The 19,960-nt window shown below is 37.7% G+C and overlaps 3 protein-coding genes across 3 annotated transcripts; 2 read left to right on the top strand and 1 right to left on the bottom strand.

Moving 5' to 3' along the window:
- Positions 1-447: 447 nt before the first annotated feature.
- Positions 448-7,024, bottom strand: LOC110886575. The gene is made up of 13 exons (XM_022134389.2): positions 6,783-7,024; positions 6,541-6,626; positions 5,005-5,163; positions 4,600-4,937; positions 4,409-4,527; positions 4,257-4,329; positions 3,391-3,614; positions 3,231-3,287; positions 3,007-3,136; positions 2,817-2,918; positions 2,025-2,195; positions 1,865-1,924; positions 448-733 (listed from the first exon to the last, which is right to left on the bottom strand). The coding sequence occupies exons 4-13, from the start codon at positions 4,747-4,749 to the stop codon at positions 572-574; spliced, it is 1,248 nt and encodes a 415-aa protein (XP_021990081.1). The 5' UTR covers positions 4,750-4,937; positions 5,005-5,163; positions 6,541-6,626; positions 6,783-7,024; the 3' UTR covers positions 448-571.
- Positions 7,025-11,703: 4,679 nt separating this feature from the next.
- On the top strand, positions 11,704-12,533 carry LOC110883504 (ethylene-responsive transcription factor TINY). Its single transcript, XM_022131236.2, has one exon. The coding sequence runs from the start codon at positions 11,747-11,749 to the stop codon at positions 12,380-12,382; it is 636 nt and encodes a 211-aa protein (XP_021986928.1). The 5' UTR covers positions 11,704-11,746; the 3' UTR covers positions 12,383-12,533.
- Positions 12,534-15,154: 2,621 nt separating this feature from the next.
- On the top strand, positions 15,155-15,990 carry LOC110883311. The gene is made up of 2 exons (XM_022131102.1): positions 15,155-15,575; positions 15,680-15,990. Exons 1-2 carry the CDS (start codon positions 15,155-15,157, stop codon positions 15,988-15,990), a joined length of 732 nt encoding a protein of 243 aa, XP_021986794.1.
- Positions 15,991-19,960: the final 3,970 nt, after the last annotated feature.

Raw genomic sequence — 19,960 nt, 5'->3', positions numbered from 1 at the left:
AAATCACTTTTTATTAATTTTTTACCAAACGCTCAAAATAGATTTTTTGCGATTTCAAAACACAATAATCAGATAATCAGGTTAAAAAAGCAATCCCAAACACCCTCTAAGTGCTGAACCAGTAAGAGGTCTGAACCATTAAAAGCATGTATAATGCTTAACCGTTCAGAGGCAAATGTCTGACCAATTCAGATTAGAGGTCTTAACCATTCAGAGGCAAATTTCTAAACCATTCAGACATCTGCTCGTGAAACAAACAGTCTGAACCATTAAGTGCTGAACCAGTAAGAGATCTGAACCATTAAGAGCCTCATTAAGAGGTAAACAAACAGCCCCGTAGTTTTTATTAATTTTCACGGGGACCTATTAAAGGAACAAAACAACCTGAAAATAGACATGTATTTTTCATTAATTTTTTTTAAACTTCAAAACTAATTCTGCAGGAGATGATCAAAATCTTTAACATAAACTCATGTAACATCAAATTATACATCAAGATCTAATTATATACGAGCTACGAAACAAGACCAAAAACACCATGAATGGAGCATATTCTGTGATCCGAGAATTACTACGGTGTTGTCACTGTAAAGCTTTTATCTTCTTCGTTTTCTTTACTAGTTTCTCTAGCCCGGACCATATCTTCACTGGCCCATGGTTCAGCTTCCATCTTCTTTGTTCTTTCTAGTTGTTTCACCAAGTTGAGCCGTTTAGATGAATACGGAGAAGGGATCTGTGTGGACGAATGAAAGCACAAAAGGATCGTGAAGATAAAGAATTGATTAAATTTAACGAAAACAAAACAGGTCATATAAATTAAAGAGTAAAATGACATTTTCGTCCCTGAGGTTTGGCCAGTTTTGCGACTTTCGTCCAAAGGTTTGTTTCCGCATCTGGATCCAAAGGTTTGAAATCTTGTCATTTTCATCTGGCTTGTTAACTTCATCCATTTTTCTTCGTTAAGTCATGGGCATTTCCATCTTTTTTGTTAGCTTAAAAGTTAAAAGGCAATTTGGTCTTTTCAGGGGTATTCGGTCTAGGGGTGTAAACAAGCCCAGAGGCTCGAGAGCTACTCGTGATCGGCTCGGTTAAAAGCTCGAACGAGCCGAGCCTTAACGAGCCCGAGCCCGAGCCTAAAAAAGAGCTCGTTTTGTTATCGAGCCCGATCTCGAGCCTGAAATACAAAGCTTGTTTAGGCTCGCGAGCCTAAACGAGCCTATACAAAATTTTAATTTTTTTATATATTATATATTATATATTAATAATGATGATAACATTGATGAGCCGAGCTTTGGCTCGTTTAAGTGATGTTGAAGTGAGCTCGAGCCGAGCTTTTAGCTCGTTTAAGGTTGTTCTCAAAATAGTTCAAGCCGAGCCGAGCCGAGCCGAGCCGAGCTCGAGCTTTGGGTTTTACTCACGAGCCGAGCTCGAGCTTCATAAAAAACTAACGAGCCGAGCTCGAGCCTGGTCGAGCTCGGGCTCGGCCTGGCCCGTTTACACCCCTAATTCGGTCTTTTTACATAAAGTAAAAAAGACCGAATTGCCTTTTAAGATAGCAAAAAAGACGAAAATACATCCGACTTAACAGAGAAAAATGAATGAAGTTAACAAGTTGGATGAAAATGGCAAGATTTCAAACCTTTTGGATCCAGATGCGTAAAAACAAACCTTTGGACGAAAGTCGCAAAACTAGCCAAACCTCAAGGACGAAAATTTCATTTTACTCTAAAATAAATGTAGCCCCAGGTATATGCCATTAATAATTATCAAAATTAAACCGCCCGGTCCGGCCCGCCTGTTTTGCTACATATTAAACAAGTAATTAAAAAACATGAGAAACAAGAGGGTGTTAAAAGAGATGTACCAATGATGGAATGTACTTCTTGATTGCTGCTAGCATTGCTGCATGGCCTACAGCTGATACCTGCTCACAGATGAAAACAGTTGCAGAAATTTAATAAAATACATTGGTCATTGGGTCGATTCGAGTTATGTGATATCTGTAACGGGTGAGATAAACTTACAGGAATTAACATTAGGATTGTAATCGGAACAAGAGTGGCAATATCATTAAGTGTTCGTTTTATCTTCCCTCTTTCCCTATTTGTAATCTTGTTGCCACTCAATTGCTTCAGAAGGAGCCCAAAAGCATTCCTTACATCTATAAATAGTAACCGAGTGCCCATCCAAATGTCCTACATGTTAAAAAAATAGCACTTAATTACAGATAGACAATTCTACCCCTGTACTTATAAATAGCTCAATTCAGGCTATCTTTGATCTCTATCAAGTCAAACAAGTAAATTTAAGAAAATTAAGAGAAACGGGTCAATGGGTTGACCAAAGCCAAAATAAAGAGAGTAAAATGCCATTTTCATCCCTGAGATTTGGCCAGTTTTGCGACTTCCGTCCAAAGGTTTGTTTTTTCGCATATGGATCCAAATGGTTTGAACTCTGCCATTTTCATCCGGCTCGTTAACTCCATCCATTTTTCTCCGTTAGGTCAGGGGTATTTCCGTCTTTTTTGTTAACTTAAAGGGTTTTGAGTAAGTGTACATTATGCTAAATGCTTTTACATAAAGCGAAAAGACCGAATTGCCCCTTAAATTTACAAAAAAAAAAGACGAAAATACCTATGGCTTAATGGAGAAAATGGATGGAGTTAACAAGCCAGATGAAAATGGCAAGATTTCAAACCTTTTAGATCCAGAAACGGAAACACAAACCTTTGGACGAAAGTCACAAAACTGGCCAAACCTCATGGATGAAAATGGCATTTTACTCCAAAATAAAATTAAAAGTTTTTGGAGACTTACATTACTAGCAGCCACCAACTTCATGGTGGATTCCCGCACTATGCGTTCATACAAGGGCTTTGTTTCAGTTTTTACAGGGTCAATTCCTGATAAATTAGTGCCCTGAAAACAAATGCATAGAAAATATCAGATCCACCCGTAAAAGTAGACTTACGAGTTACGAAACTTAAAAATATTAAAATCTTTATACCTTCCTAACAGTAGTTCCATCTTGACTATTTATCCTTTTCCTCAAATCAACTGACTTTTCCAATAATATAGATGAGTTTGTCATCGCTTTATTACTTTGAACACATGATTCTGAAAATTTCATTGATTCGCTGCAAAGAGGTAAATTAACAAACATGTACAACGCTCATATTTGAGGTATTACGGTACCTTGCTTAAAAATACAAGGTAAATAAACCAGCTTACCCTGATTTATCATAAGCAGCCCAATACTCCTCGAGACAATAAGATAATAACGTCTGACTACAAACATTAAAAACTGATTATTGCAATGATCAGGTAATTAGTTCAAAGCGCGTATCCAAATGCCCCCTTATGATAGATTCCGTAAGCAATCATCTATTACCTTCGGAGGAGAAACGAAAGCAAATTTGCATCCATGGGCTGCTGGGAAGAATTGCTATAGTGCGCGTATCCCGAAAAAACATCGTAGCAAACTGTAAGAACAGTATAAAGAATTATTTCCTTTTCTGCCTGGGTAGCTTGCTGCCTTGATCTTCTTCCATCATGATGGAATTTGGATCTAAGTGGTGCGTAAAAATCGAGCCATCCGATTTCATCTATAACCACCTGCGATAACAATATGATTACATCAGCAGTACAGATGATATTTTCAATCCTTTATGGGTGAACAGGTCAACAGTGACCTAAATTATATTAATATAGAGTAAAATGCCATTTTCGTACCTGAGGTTTGGTGGCCACTTTTGCGACTTCTGTCCAAAGGTTTGTTTTTCCAAATCTGGATCTATAAGGTTTGAAATCTTGCCATTTCCATCCAACTCATTAACTCCATCCATTTAAAAAGACGAATATGTCCCTCATTTAACGGAGAAAAATAGACGGAATTAACGAGTTGGATGAAAATGACAAGACTTCAAACCTTTTGGATCCAGATGCGGAAAAACAAACCTTTGGACGGAAGTCGCAAAAGTGGCCAAACCTTAGGGACGAAAATGGTGTTTTACTCATTATAATTTCATAAACCTCTTATACTGTTCTGTTAAAAATAAGATTATCATTGTCAGTTTTCATAATAAAGTTCCAAATCACATTTAAAGCATTTATTGGTATAATTTAAGAAAAGAGAAAACAAAAAGTACTTGCGGCTCGTCCCATATTGACCCAACTGAACCGCCCATTTTGCAACCTCTTATCAGCATGACTCAACAGTAACGTTCGTATGAGAAATAAAGCATATAACTAACCAACCTCGATGAAGAGTTGATACTCAGGTAGGGCACTAAATTCAGGACAAATGTACAGGCTACCACACTCCAAGTAACTGAAAAATGCGGATGCTCAAAGCTTTCAAAATCTGTTACAATTTTAGAAGTTTGTGTCGGACCGATTATACAATTTACCTGAGGAAGTCTTTGATCTGCTCATCAAGATCCTTTATATTCATTTCTGATAAGAACAACCTTGTCTCTCTTCCAAGAAACGCAAAAATCCCAAGAGTAGCTAACGCACCCTCTTCAGTCTGTATGAGCATACAGCATTATTAAACTTAAACAATGTACCGAAATAAATAAGAGAGTGTGATGTGACTGACCTTATCATTAAATGTTTGTTTTCCAGTAATTACACTTTCTCTATGAAACGCTAACAAAAGTTTTTTTTGGACTAACCCAATCCAAAACTCCACATCTTCAATGTTCTTATTTGGCAAAACCTTTTTGCCAAAATGCAACAAAAAAATCATATTCAAATCCCGCCTCAATTGCCAAATGATGCAACTTATCAACTGTTACAAGACTGCATGATAAGTCCATAAGCTCCACCAACACATCATCAATTGACTCGGTCAACAAAGCACTCGAAATACGGCTTGACCCCAACCTTCTCACAGCAGTGCAGCAACTTATAGCCAGGATAACTCCTGCAACACCACTGAATAAATTTGTTTTAGTGATAATGGTGATTTTCATGATTCAAAATGATGATTTTATTTGCATACCTTCCAGCGTATTCCACGGACCACTTTTTGAATAATGGGATGAATGATCCTGCTATGCGTGGAAGCTCAACAGTTCTAAACCACTGCACCAACTTCGGGTGTTTGGCGTTTAACTGATTCTCGACAAACTCGCCAAGAAACAACGTTTTAGCAGACAAACTGAGATACAAACACACATATAATGTTAGCATCAACAGATTCTTAACAAACTCTCCAGGAAATAGGGGTGTAAACGAGCCGGGCTGAGCCCGAGCCCGACTAGGCTCGAGCTCGGCTCGTTATGTTTTTATGAAGCTCGAGCTCGGCTCGGTTCGAGCCTACTTATTTAAGCTCGAGCTCGGCTCGCGAGTAAACCCCAAAGCTCGAGCCGAGCTCGAGCTATTTTGAGAACAACCTCAAACTAGCTAAAAGCTCGGCTTGAGCTCGCTTCAATATCGCTTAAACGAAGCTCGAGCTCGGCTCGCCAATGTTATCATTATTATTATTGCATCATATATATAAAAAATAAAATTATGTTTGGGCTCGTTTAGGCTCGTGAGCCTAAACGAGCTTTGTATTTCAGGCTCGAGCGCGGGCTCGATAACTAAATGAGCTCTATTTCAGGCTCGAGCTCGGGCTCGGCTCGTTCGAGCTTTTAACCAAGCCGATCACGAGTAGCTCTTGAGCCTCTGGGCTTGTTTACACCCCTACCAGGAAACAACATTTTAGCAGACAAACTGAGATACCAACATATATATAATATTAGCATCAACTGATTCTTAATAAACTCGACATAAAACAACTTTTAGCAGACAAACTGAGATAGAATCATAGAAACATAAATATTAGGGGCGTGCACGGTTCGGTTCGGTTTTATGGTAAAATCGAAACCGTAACCGAAATATTCGGTTTTTGGTTTTTAAAAACCGTTTGGTTTAGGTTTTTTCGGTTTTAGCAACGGTCCGGTTTGGTTTTTCGGTTTTTGGAACAAAATTATGTAAGATTCAAAAATAAAGAGTATAATCCTAAATTTAAGAATCATTCTTAAATGTTTACATTTAAGTTATTGTATTTAAAATTTTTAATTAATATTGTATGCTTTAAAAATCTTTTAATTATTGTGTTAGTTTTGTTATTTCTTGTAGGTAACAGATAAATCATTTCAAAGATAAACAAAAATGTTAATATTTTTATTATAAATACTTAACATTCAAGAATTTTTATTAATAATTCTTATATCAATATATAACAAACATTAAAAACAACAGTTTTTCGGTTATTCGGTTCGGTTCAGTTTTTTTCAGTTTTCATAAAATGCAAAACCGAAACCGAACCATAAATTTCGGTTCGGTTTTTTTCGGTATTTTATGCGGTTCGGTTTTTTTCGGTATTTTATGTGGTTCGGTTTTTTCGGTTTTCTGCTCACCCCTAATAAATATAATGTTCGCCCACATGACTGTTTGCACTTTGCATCGTTGGTTGTAAAACACGAGATTGTTTTTATACAGATTGCATGAAGAATTGGGTGCAGTATATAGGCAAACTATAGGTACTTACAGTTCACTGATAGGACTGTTGTAACGCTTTTGAGAAAGAAACAACTCCACTTCTATTGCAGCTTTCAGTAAAGCATATACAGCTACCTATAAAATAATAAAATATAACTTATGTGTGTGATAATTCTATTCAGCCATATAATGCTTCTTCGAAAGCATACACAACTTATCAATATCACGTTTAGATTATGTTGTTGTCTGAATATTAGACAAATAACAGTTTTAAACTATTTTGCGGAATACCTGATATGCAATGCGTTTATGCCATGCATGCACGTCTACTCCAATCCACGCATTTGAAAGCTCAGGCCCACTTTTAGCCAAATCCAGAGTCTGAATTGCATGGGAAAAGCTCTTGGCAGATTCATGCAATACCCATACAAGATAATTAACACGATTAAGTTCCACTTCATCAGTGTTTGTTATACCGACAGAAGGATTATCATCAACGATGATTTTATCTCTGGCCAAACAAGAAATGGATGATGATGATCTTGCTGAGGACCGACTTAGTATAATGTTTTGGGATGAAATGCAATGCCTAAACAGGAACCTGTGCAAAAAGTTGTTCATTGAAGAGCCATCGTTCTCTTGCCCTTTCAGGTTAAACTTTGATCCATAAGATGAATGAGCTGTGAACTTTGCACTTTCTTCTGATCCACCAGAGTCCCTGTGGCACAATGAATGATTATTATGCATATTAGACTTTCTCATATTGATTCATGATACGGAACCATATTTTCATAAAGAAATGTTTTTAACGGATATATCACTAGGTCTAGAATAATTAATGTTATAGTGTAGAGAACCGTGCATTTAAGAATTGATGTTGATGCTCACTGCAAATAAGCAATCAGCATAAATATTCAGTGATGTGCAGGTGGAAGAACATCTGAGAGAAAACAGAACAAAAAGAGGGAAAGCTCAATTTGAGTAGAATGAGAAGTGGAAGATTTGACCATCTGAGAAAACATTTCAGATTCCTTTTGAGGATAACAATGTAATTAAAATAGAATGACACAGAGGAATTTTAAGCAAAAGACAATTAGGGACTGCTGGAAGATAACGACTTATAGACAAAAAACAGAATAGGTTAGTAAAGAGAACTAAAGAAGATTCTATAGAATGGACAAGTGGCCCATAATTGTTAGGTGCACAATGGGTCAATGTATGCCTGCTAAACTACAAACTATGAGGCTCGCCCAACGCTCAACTGCTTTCTTCTAGTGTCGACTTTATTTTAGATGAATCAGTGAGATTATGCGTCATACGAGCAGGCTTATTCATTGGTGTTTATATCCATTGATTTATTTATAACGTATGTATGATTCATGTCAGTCTCCATTGGCTTACCCTTTCAAAGAAATAAGTAAAACAATAACAAAGGCTCCATACTCTCACATTCATAATCAATTTGAAACGTGATTAGTTAACCTAAACTGCCATCTCATTCACTAACTAACCATTAGTCATGTACTGAAAAACATTATCCGGTTTCCTATCCAAAGTTATCTCAGTAGTCAAAACAAGCACGCTGTGTAGACAAACACATACTAACCGAACGCAATGGCAAACAAACAACCGCAATAAAACTAACTACAGTCTAATTCGATTCTCCACGACTATTATTAACACGAGTACACGTCAACACACAAAAACAATAACTAAGAGGCTCAACTGACGCTCAATGCTTTTTTCTATTGTCGAAATTAGTTAATAAAAACCAGTGAGATTATACTTCTTACGAGCAGGTTTATTCATCGGTGTTTATATCCAGAGATTTATTTAAAACACAAAGAGGTAACTTTAAACCTATTCGTCTTTGCTTCACCTCTGCCTAAAAGTTATATAAAGTTCCAAAATCAACATATGATTTTCCAGCCATATCAGTCTCCATTGGCTTAACCTTTCAAACAAATATGTAAAATAATAACAAAGGCTCCATATTAAACATTTATAATCAATTTGAAACGTGATTAATAAACCTAAATCGCCATCGTATTCACCCAACAAGGCAACAACCACTAATCATGTACTGAAAAACATTATTCAGTTTCCTACCCAAAATTATCTCAATAGTCAAAATATGCACACACTATTTAGAAGAAAAAAAAACACGTATTCACCTAACGCAATGGCGAAAAAACAACCTCAATACAATTAACTACAGTCTAATTCGATTCTCCACGACTACTATTAACAGAACGACACGCAAAAAACCGATTACTAAGAGGCTCAATGACGCTCAGTTGCTTTCTTCTATTGTCAATTTAATTTAATAAAAATCAGTGAGTTTATACTTCATACGAGCAGGTTTATTCATTGGTGAAACACAAAGAGGTAACTATAGACCTATTCTTCTTCGATTCACCTCTGCTTAAAAGTTCAAATTCCCAAAATCAACAAACAATTTACCAGTCATATCATATCAGTCTCCATTAGCTTATCATATTCAACATTCATCATCAATTAAAAACGTAATTAGTTAACCTAATCACCATCTCATTCACCAAACAGCCATCAATCACGTACCGAAAAACGTTATCCAGTTTCCTATCCAAAGTCATCTCAAACTGTCAACATAAACACGTACGAACACACTACAATCAACTCCAGTCTAATCCAATCCTCCACAGCTAATTTCAACAAACAAACACGACACACAAAAACGATAACTAACAACGTAACGTAACGTATTCAATGCAGCAAAATCAAATAGCTTACAGAAATCAATAACATGCATTAGGTCAACATATAATTCAATCGGAACCTAATTAGTTCATCTAGTTCGAGTGAAACAAGTAGAAATTAGAATAAATGCAATACTTAGGGTTCGTGTGTGTGCGTGAGAGAGAGAGAGAGAGAGAGAGAGAGGGAGCTTACAGGTGGCGAGACGAGAGAGTGGTGGATTGAAAGAGAAATCGGGAGGCCATAGAAGGAGAAAATGGGGGAAATGAGAGGGTGTTGGTGATATGGAAGAAGAAGAAGAAGAAGAAGAAGAAGAAGAAGAAGAAGGGGGGGTTTGGTGGTTGGTGTGAAGCGAATCCATCGAGGCAACACGCAGCGAAAGACGAAGCCGTCTGACAGATTGGAGCTTCATTAATTTATTATTATTTTTCTTTTTTTTTTCTTTTTCCTAGCTACTACCATTTTGTTTTTTCAGAGTTACAACATTAGTCCTTTTATAGTTGTTTGGTTATAATTAGTAGTGATTATGTTAGTAGAACTTTCGGTAGGAACTGAAGTTACTGTTGATGATTAGTATGTTAGTGATTTAGTGGATTGGTTACTGTTGATGACCTAAGTTGTTGTTGATGCACGGTTAGTGTTGATTGTATGCTTACTGTTGATAGGAGTTTTTGATAGTCGAAGTATACGTTAAATGTAGTTATTACTGACACCATAATTTACAATTGATGCATTTACTACTGATAGAATAGTTGTTGTCGGTGGAGTAACTTTTATGGATGATTTATTTGTGTTGATGATCGGTTGTTATTAATGAACCCAACATGGGTTCTGCCACTTAGACACAGCAGAAGTGATGGCCCTTTAGAACACCAGTAACCATTATGGTCATTCGTGTCGAAATTCAAAATAGTCTTGAACATTTGTGTACTCTAATCTCTACACCTTCTAACTTTTATCAATGTGCATTCTTATTTGCATTTGGCTTTAAGTAAATCATACTAACTAGACCATGACTTAATGGCACTAAAATCACTAACATTAAGTTCTTTAGTCCAACAAAGGATAGAGATCATAATTAAAATGTTCTTTTGATTTATCTATAATTGTTATTTGTAGCTATAAAAGATAAAATGAGGGGTTTCAAGAGCTAATAACATTTGTTACCTTTGTTTCCAATGATGGGTAACTTGTTTTAAGTGATCACGATTGGTTAGTTGGTTAGTTGAGTTAACCATACGATAGATTACAAATCAACGAACATTTACATATGTCGTATCTATAGTTAGTCGATCAACAATGTAAGTCATGTCTAAATAACCATATACGTGTATCAAAGGCTTACCATAGTAATTCACATGATTGTACTAATTCCAACATAAATATGGAAAAAGGATAATTGGTGTACTTTTGCATGGACCATGTGTAAGGTTAATCTAGAAGGTGAATGCTTGTTTCCTATCATCACAACCGATTCAAGTTGTGTTTTTGTGTTCCATGAGTTTCTTGCTTCTTAGTTTAATTGCAATCTAGTTCACCTTTAGTTAACTTCATAATCAATCAATATCTTTGTATTTTTTTTATTTCATAATCAAACAAGACATGTTATACTAACCAAACGTTTTTGAGAATGCCATATCTTCGTAGCCTATTTATCCCCGTTAAAAGATTCTTTTTTAAATCATAACATCAATTTTGAGGGAATTTGTTAAATTAAGATACTTATAAATCATAGATCTAATTAACTGATTTAGTAGCCATTTCAGCTTTGGTTGAGTGGTAAAGGCTTTTGCCTCTTGGGAAGAAGACGGAAGACCATGGTTCAAAGATTTTTTGAGAATGTGATATATTCGTAGCCTATTTATCCGGGTTAAAAGATTCTTTTTAAAATCATAACATCAATTTTGAGGGAATTTATTAAATTATGATACCTATAAATCATAGATCTAATTAACAGATTTAGTAGCCATTCCGGTTTTGGTTGAGTGGTAGAGGCTTTTGCCTCTTGGGAAGAAGACGGAAGACCATGGTTCAACTCTTATCATAAGGTAGGTTAGGGTTAGTTTGGTATAGTTTAGAAGTAGTAGTAGTAGTAATAGAGTAGCATTCGGCGTTAAAAAAAAGTTAACCGATTTAGTCGGAAAGGGGATATGACGACCAACAAAAAAATAAAAGAAACCATGTGACCAGAAAGTCACATACGAAGGCTGACAATTCTTTACTTATTGTGTTGAGATTGTGCTAGCTAACTATATGTGCTAAGATTTTAAATTACATTTGCTAGATATCCCTATATATTAAAATCAATATAATATTGTATTTACGTGTGATATTTTGTTGTAAAAAGCTATGCTAGTCTGCCTATGTCTCGGTTTAAATGATAATTATTTAATAGAAAAAAAAGTAGGTTAAGGATCACCAATGTCTATAAATAGTCAATATGCACTAAACCCCTCACTTCATAAGTTCATACTACATCTATATATATTTACTCCTTTCAAACTTTGCTCCTACCACAAATGGCACAATCCGATCCAACTTCCGTCACCAAAACCCGCCCGAACCCGACTCCATCGAAGGCGAGTCACCCTCCAATGTACCGCGGGGTTCGAAAGCGTAGTTGGGGCAAATGGGTGTCCGAGATTCGCCAACCACGCAAAAAGTCCCGCATATGGCTCGGCACATTCTCCACGCCAGAAATGGCCGCTAGAGCGCACGACGTAGCCGCCTTATCCATCAAAGGAAACGCCGCGATACTAAACTTTCCTCAACTCAAACACTTGTTGCCACGCCCGGCTTCTGCCTCGCCACATGACGTCCAAGCCGCAGCCGCCAAAGCCGCCACAATGCATGAGCTTAGTTTGGAATGTTCTTTCTCAGCCGAGCCAACGCCGAAGCCGTCGGCTCATGGGTTTGTGTTTCAAGCCGAAGCCGATGAAGATGGGTCAATATTAGTAAGCCCGGGTGATGAACTCGGTGAGATCATTGAGTTGCCGAGTTTGGAGGGTGTGGACTCGTGTGACTCGTTGACTAAATCGGTAGTTGACTCGGTGGATGGTTGGATGCCGGTTTCGTGGGATGTGTCTGACGTGGATGGTTTATACGACCAGGTGACAAAAGATTCAAGTTTTGAGACACTTATTTGGGATTGTTAATGATCATAACGTGTAGTTGACAATTGACATCGTTAAATCTATGATAACAAATATTAAATATAAATATTTTTAATTTTTAAAGGAAAGAGAATGCAATATATGTATAAGTTTTTATATGTTTCTAGAAGAAACATGAATTTTTCTTTTTAAATACTTCTTAAATTAATTAATATTTGTCTAATCTAGTTCACACTTCACATCTAAAATCGTAGAAATTGTGTTGAGACCGAGAGAGACGTGTAAACCAACTGAATACGCATGTAAGGCATGTGTCTTTAGTTTATTGTTTATTTTGTATAAGTTTTGTTGAAAGCGGAATTGTATTCCAAGTATGGTCTTTTTTTGGTATCGTAAGCTGTAATGTGACGAACCGAACTAAGATCGACATCAGTGTTATCCGAACCGATACCAATATTTGTTTTATATGATATTCGATCGATGTAAAAAAGCACGTAGATTGTAGATATTCATTTGAGTGTATTATGACTTTAATTTTATTTTTATTTTTGTTCCCATTTCGGTTGCTATACCGAGTGCTGGTACCTACCGGTGTCGAATCAAACTGAACCGATACTGACCAAAACTGAATTCCTGCCACTATCACACGAGAGAATCTCCTCGTAAAAATATTAATTATTGAGTATAAATAATAGTATAATAGTATAAAAACATGTTTTATCGTTTTTGGATAATCTTCTAACTAACTAGAATATTTATATTGTTTAGTTGATTTTTTTATGATTATTTGGAAAACATGGTGAGATAAATTATCCCACAAGTTGAGACTAGAGAAACGTATAAACCAATGATTATGTAGATGTCAATTTCTGAACTGGGTCAAATTTTATTGTAAGTTAAAATGTCACGATGAATGAGACTTACTAATTCTTTGTTTTGACCAAATCCAAACCAATGAAATTGAAATGTTACCAACTTTTTGTGACAAAATTTTAAAACAATCGGTTGGTTCCATTGAATTATCTAGTGGGTTAAGTTTGCTTGCAATAAAGTAAGTGTGAGTTTTGGGGAAATTTTGTATTTGAATCTGCTTTCTACAAGTTATTGGCTTCTGTCTTTAAGAGTTTTAAAGATCACGTGTCTAATAAAAATTGTGTTACATGATCTTATTAGTTATATTGGTTATGTCAAGTAATTTTTTAACAGATTTTTATGATTAAAAAATGTAATTACCTTGAAGACACAAAAATCGACATGGATTTATAAAAGACATTGAATGGTCATATGACTATAAAAATTATCAAAGAAGTAACTTAACTTTTAGGTTGCAGGGTATGAGACACCATTGCCCATGCCACCTCTGCTTTTTTATATCCATCAATGGCACCCCTCCCCCATCATACCATGCTAGATATTGGGGGGGGGGGGGTGGTAATTGTATGCTAGCCAAGGCAATAGCGAACAATAGCGAGATCTTGTGTCATTTGTGAGAATAGGAAAAAGTGGGCTTCATCTCATACCATGCTAGCTATTGCGGAAAGACAATAGAGCTCCTTTATTGATGTGGTGTATACGTGACGTAATGGGCCCCCTACCACCTTCAAACCATAGCTTGTAACCTTATTGTCAAATTATTAACTAAAAGGGGTTTTAATGAAATTTAACATGAATGTGATTTGAATTTGAAATTTACCTTATTCGTTGACTACTTGTACCGGGCAGTTCTAAATGCCCCATTTAAGTGCTCTCAACTTTTTTCTTTCAACGCCATATGTAATATAAGTTCACAATGGTAACTTAGTTTGCATTTTTACCACTTGATGCGATATACCTGAATTTCTATTCAACTATTCAAGTATATTTTGAAGTTAATAAACACATAAGATATGGACGGAAATGTCTTAAATAGACCGTACGTGAAATAGACCGTACGTGTTGTACGCTCCAACACACATCTATAGACGAGTCGAGTCTTAAACCCACACTCTTTCATATGAGCTATAATTTTGATTTTAACGATTTTCTCTTAAAATTAACCCTGATACTAGATTATGCCATTATGGGCATTGGATCAAACAAAAGGAGCAAAACAACCACTATACCCAGTTTCTCACTTAGGGCGGTGGGGGTGGCAAATTATAGTTCCGTGATACCCAAAATTAACGCGTGAAATTTGGTGAATTTCCTCCGTCACCAACATTGTTAACGCGTGATATATTATTGGCGTGATAAAATTCACGCGTTATAAGGTTTGAGTGATGGAACATGTGAGGGGTGTGAGGGTTTATTGTTGGGTGTTGCGAGTGATGACCACCGCCACTAAAAAGGTTGTGAGTGATGAAATAATGGTTGATAACATGGTGGAACTTGATTGGATATTGTGAGTGATGGAATTTCTATCACTAGTGACCACCCCCACTCCCCTTATAACAAAGCTATTAGGCCGGTCTGAGAGACGTAGACAAACCATACATTTATCATAGGGAATAGGGATGTTGTTTCTAAGGCTGGAGGGTGTGGGGGCGCCACCCAAGCCAGCTGGGCATCTATAGCGCCCCACGGCGCTATCGGACCACACCCCCGGCGTTATGTCGGGGCGCCATACAACTCTCGCCAAGATGATAACGGGCTGGAAACGCATTGAACGAGGAAGAATGGTCAAAATGACCGTTGTCAAACGGTCCATTATTAAAAAAAAAAACCTTTTTCTTATTTTATTATATATATTAACCTATCCTGAACTAAAAAACTCACCAATCACAACCAAAACACACACCAATCATAACTAAAACACACACCAATCACAACTAAAAAATGTCTTCTTCGAGCTCCTCATCCGACGGTGTTCTTGACGATATGGTTATTGCCATGACACAGGAGGCGATTAATTATTTGCGAGAAGAAGCCGAATCCTCTGCATCGCGTACCAGACAACCGCCTATTGAACAGAATCGGTTAGCTGCTCATGAACGTCTAGTGCAAGATTATTTTTGTGAAACTCCTTTGTACGATGATGTTCAGTTTAAGCGTAGGTTTCGTATGAGCCGACGACTATTCGTTAAAATTTCCAATGATCTTGCGGGCGAATCCCCTTTTTTCACGCAAAGGGTAAGTGCAAGTCGCAAAGTTGGTTTCTCTGGACTACAAAAGTGTACAGCAGCAATTAGGCAACTAGCTTACGGCACAACGAGTGATGCGTGGAATGAGTATTTAAGGATGTCGTCAAGAATGTATCGTGAGTCTCTTGAAAAATTTTTGTGAAGGTAATTTTTATTAACACTAATATTTATTATTTTTATTTACGTCGTTATTATTTTTTAATTAGCAATAATTTATTAGGTGTAATCTCTCTGTACAGGAGACGATATTTGAGGATGCCAACCGCAGCCGACGTTCCACTTCTATACGAGGCCATCAGCGCATACACGGGTTTCCTGGAATGTTGGGTAGTCTTGATTGCATGCACTGAGGAATGGGGGGCATGTCAAACCGCTTGGAAAGGGCAACATCATCGTGGTGACCACGATGGTCCTACCCTAATATTACAAGCGGTCACTTCACAAGATTTATGGATTTGGCATGCGTACTTTGGCATGGCTGGTATGAACAATGACATTGCAGTTTTAGGTGGTGTTTGTTTTTTTGGGTAAAAGCTCTTCTGAGCACTTATGTCTGCGTCGCGCAGACGCGTGCAGACATAAGGGTCCTGCTGCTTGTTTGTTTTCTTGAAGATCTGCGGACCTTTTACCTCTGCCTCACCTCTTCACCAAGCAGACTTATACCCATGTCTTCAAACCTCTTCTCTGCTCTCCTCTCCTCTTCAACTTCCACCACCCAGATCCACCACATCACGGTCACCCGAAACCTCTCCCTCTCCTGTCCAATCGAGTTTCCGGAGACCAAGAACCGACCTCCGGCGACCATCTCCAGCTACCACTATACACACCCAAACAAACCCCTATTCTCCTCCCTTCTCCGATATCCTGAAGACAGCCTTACCACACCCACCTCCTCCCTTGTTCAACAAAACGACCGACCACCACCACTATCTGGTGGCGGCGGCGACGGGACATAGAGACGAGAGAGAGAGAGAAACGATGGAAGAGAAGGGGACCGAGGAGAGAGAGAGAAAGAGCAGCAGCTGGTTCGAGGTTCATGGCAGCGGCTCAACATCAACAGCGAGAGATAGTCGCTGGAGGTCGGATCTTGCAACAATGGCAGCAGGGATGAAGGCAGAGAGAGAAAGAGAGGAGTGTTGTGTGTTGTGTGTGTATTGTGAGAAGAGGTTTTTGTATAAGTAAAAAAAACAAACACTCTTCTCCTTGCAGACTGCAGACCTTTGGTCCACCTCTTCTTCTGCAGATGCCTGCAGATGTGGTCCGCAGACTGCAGACTTTTTACCTCTTCAAAAACAAACAGCACCTTATGTCCTTGAATCTATTCGACGATGTCATAGATGGTGTTGCACCAGATACTTCATTCTATACAAACGACGTGCAGTATGATACGCCCCGAACCTTACGTAGTTAACTAGTATAATATATAGGGAAATTTTTTGGAAATTTCGGCATGACCCATTCGTTTAAAACCACTATTACCTGTTTTACACAAACAAACTCCAACATTTAACATTTTTGACAAAACCCAAAGACGGACAAGGTTTACATTGAACACGACAAGACTACAATTACTAAGTTTCAACCCAACGACAAGGACATCGACATACTACATAAGTTTAAGTACATATAACCAAAACTTTAACCCATATCAAAATAATTTGTAACGGAAGCGTGAGGCGGGCATAGGTCAAGTGTGCACGTTCCAAGCCGTCCAATCGCCTAAGTCGAGGATTTACCTACATTAAACAACAAGCTTTAGAAAGTTAGTCTATTACTTATTTTGCTTACGATACCACTTTATAGTCGCATTTGTTTATATACAATCATTACTGTTAAGCATTCGATTTACCCATTTAAATGGGTAAGACATGTACTCTCATAAAGAGATTCATGCATTCCGCTTACGACCCGGTAACATCGGGTTAATTGCTTTCAACATAAACCTTTCGTTCTATCCGTATAACGGATTGAACTTCATACATTCGTTATTGCATTTGTGAACGGATGGTACCATAATCTTACTCGACATGGTTCGACTCGAACCGGTCGACTTGCATAGCTTATTGTAACCTTCGTTAGCATAACCAAATCCACTAGGGATTTGCTATCTATTTACTAATCACCGTAATCATTGTAACAAGGGTTGTTCGACATAATTATTAACAAAATTTAAGTAAAGTTTTGTATGCAACGGAACATACCTCCATCTTGTACACCTTCCGCTCTACCAGTGTTCGTGCTTTCTTCCTTCACGCCTACATTATAACATTCGTTTGCTTACTTAGTCAAATTCAAATCATTTCAGCATTTTCTTTTCATACTACACATATAATCATCTCTTAAGCATTTTATCAAACACTTGGTGGGCATTATATTTACAAGCATAATGTAGGGGGGGTTATTGCACGGACCTCCCGGCCGCTGGAGTGATCCCACTCCACAAGCTAGCAACGTCCCAATGCTGCCTGGCGGTTAATACCCCATCCCGAGCTGAGTCCGTTTCCCTCTGGGAAGAAGGTGGCAGAATACCCCCTGCCTGGACTCGAACCCGGGTCTCTGTGAAGAGTAGAGGTGGGACTGGCCAACTGGGACACCCCAATTGGTTTTACAAGCATAATGTACAAGTATTCATAGCATGGATTCTACTTTGTTTACTTTCTAGTCTAACAAAAATCGGTTAAATTCATATCTTTCTTTCATTCTATGCTAACTCATCTAATTTCCCTATCACATATAAGATCATGCATTAATTCACAATTGTAAGCATATTATAGAAATCATCATGTTCATCAAAGTCTTACAACAAATGGGTATAAACCCTAACCCTTTCAAATAATCGAAATCAAACAAAATTCTCAATCTATTATGAGTTCCTAACTTACAATTGCACAAGAATTTCACCTAATTTCACGTTTGGGTTAAAACCCACTTCCCACCACTCACCAAAACAGGATTTTCGACTTACCTTTTGATGTTCAAGCTTAGATGGTTGAAAATTTGGGGTTCTAGCATTGGTTTGGGCTCTCAGTTTCTTCCTAATCTTGAGAATCTCTGAAAGTTAGGGTTTTCCCCTTGGTCTCTGCTTCTGGTCGAACAACAACACACACCAGTGTGTTTGTTTTTGTGAATTTTCTAGAATAATAAAGCTTTTATCACAAATTACAAGTTCAGCCCCTATGGTTATAAGTGTTGATAATTATCACACTAACTTTCTTTTTTATTAACTAATATCACATTCTTTTAACTTGGTTAATTCTTACAAATTATACACTTAAAGTAGCATAAATGAATAGCATATTTTGGGGTGTTACAAGTCTACCCCCCTTAAAAGAGGTTTCGTCCCCGAAACCTAGGCACATAATGAATTTAAATATTGACATACCGAAGAGAAAAGGGTAGTATCTTCGCATATCATCTTTTGATTCCCACGTAAGTTCCGACCCCTTTCGGTGCTGCCATTGCACCAACACCTGTCTAACAGCTTTGTTGAGGAGATTCTTCACCTTGACGTCTTTAATGGCTATTGGTCTTTCAACATAGTTCAATCCTTGGTCTAACTCGACATCATCGAGAGGTACTAATGATGTTTCATCCGCAAGACACTTTCTCAATTGTGATACGTGGAAGGTATTGTGAATCCCGTCTAGAGTAGGCGGTAATTCTAATCGATATGCAACTTTTCCAACTCGAGCCAATATTTTAAACGGTCCGATATAACGAGGACCTAACTTACCCCGTTTGCGAAAATGGATTATGCCCTTCCATGGTGATACTTTCAATAGAACATAATCTCCGACCCGAAATTCAATAGGACGCCTTCTCTTGTCTGCATAAGCTTTTTGTCGATCCTGGGCTGCTTTCAATCGAGCTCTAATAAATTCAATCTTTTCATTTGTTACTGCTATTAAATCACTTGGTGCGAGCTCCCTTTGCCCCACTTCACCCCAACATACGGGAGTTTTACATTTTCTCCCGTATAGTAGTTCGTAAGGTGCCATTTGAATACCACTATGGTAACTATTATTATAAGAAAATTCCACTAGTGGTAAATGGTCATCCCAACTTCCCCCAAAATCTAAGGCACACGCCCTCAGCATATCAACAAGTGTTTGAATGGTTCTTTCTGACTGGCCATCAGTTTGAGGGTAGTAAGCGGTACTTATGTGTAATTTTGTACCCACACTCTCGTGGAACTTTTGCCAGTAACGAGAAGTAAATCTAGTGTCCCGATCCGAGACAATTGACACGGGCACCCCGTGTCGAGATATAATCTCGTTCATGTAAATTTCCGCCATTTTCTCGGAAGAGTAAGCTTCTTTGACGGGTAGAAAGTGAGCACTTTTCGTAAGTCGGTCTACGATTACCCATATTGTATCATGCCCCTTTTTCGTTCTAGGAAGCTTGGTTACTAAATCCATTGTTAGTTCCTCCCACTTCCATACCGGTATCTCCAAAGGTTGTGATTCTCCGAAGGGCTTTTGATGTTCCGCTTTCACTTGGG

This window comes from Helianthus annuus, chromosome 10 (genome assembly GCF_002127325.2).
Source record: "Helianthus annuus cultivar XRQ/B chromosome 10, HanXRQr2.0-SUNRISE, whole genome shotgun sequence".
NCBI lineage: Eukaryota > Viridiplantae > Streptophyta > Magnoliopsida > Asterales > Asteraceae > Helianthus > Helianthus annuus.
This window is presented reverse-complemented; position numbering and strand designations above follow the sequence as displayed.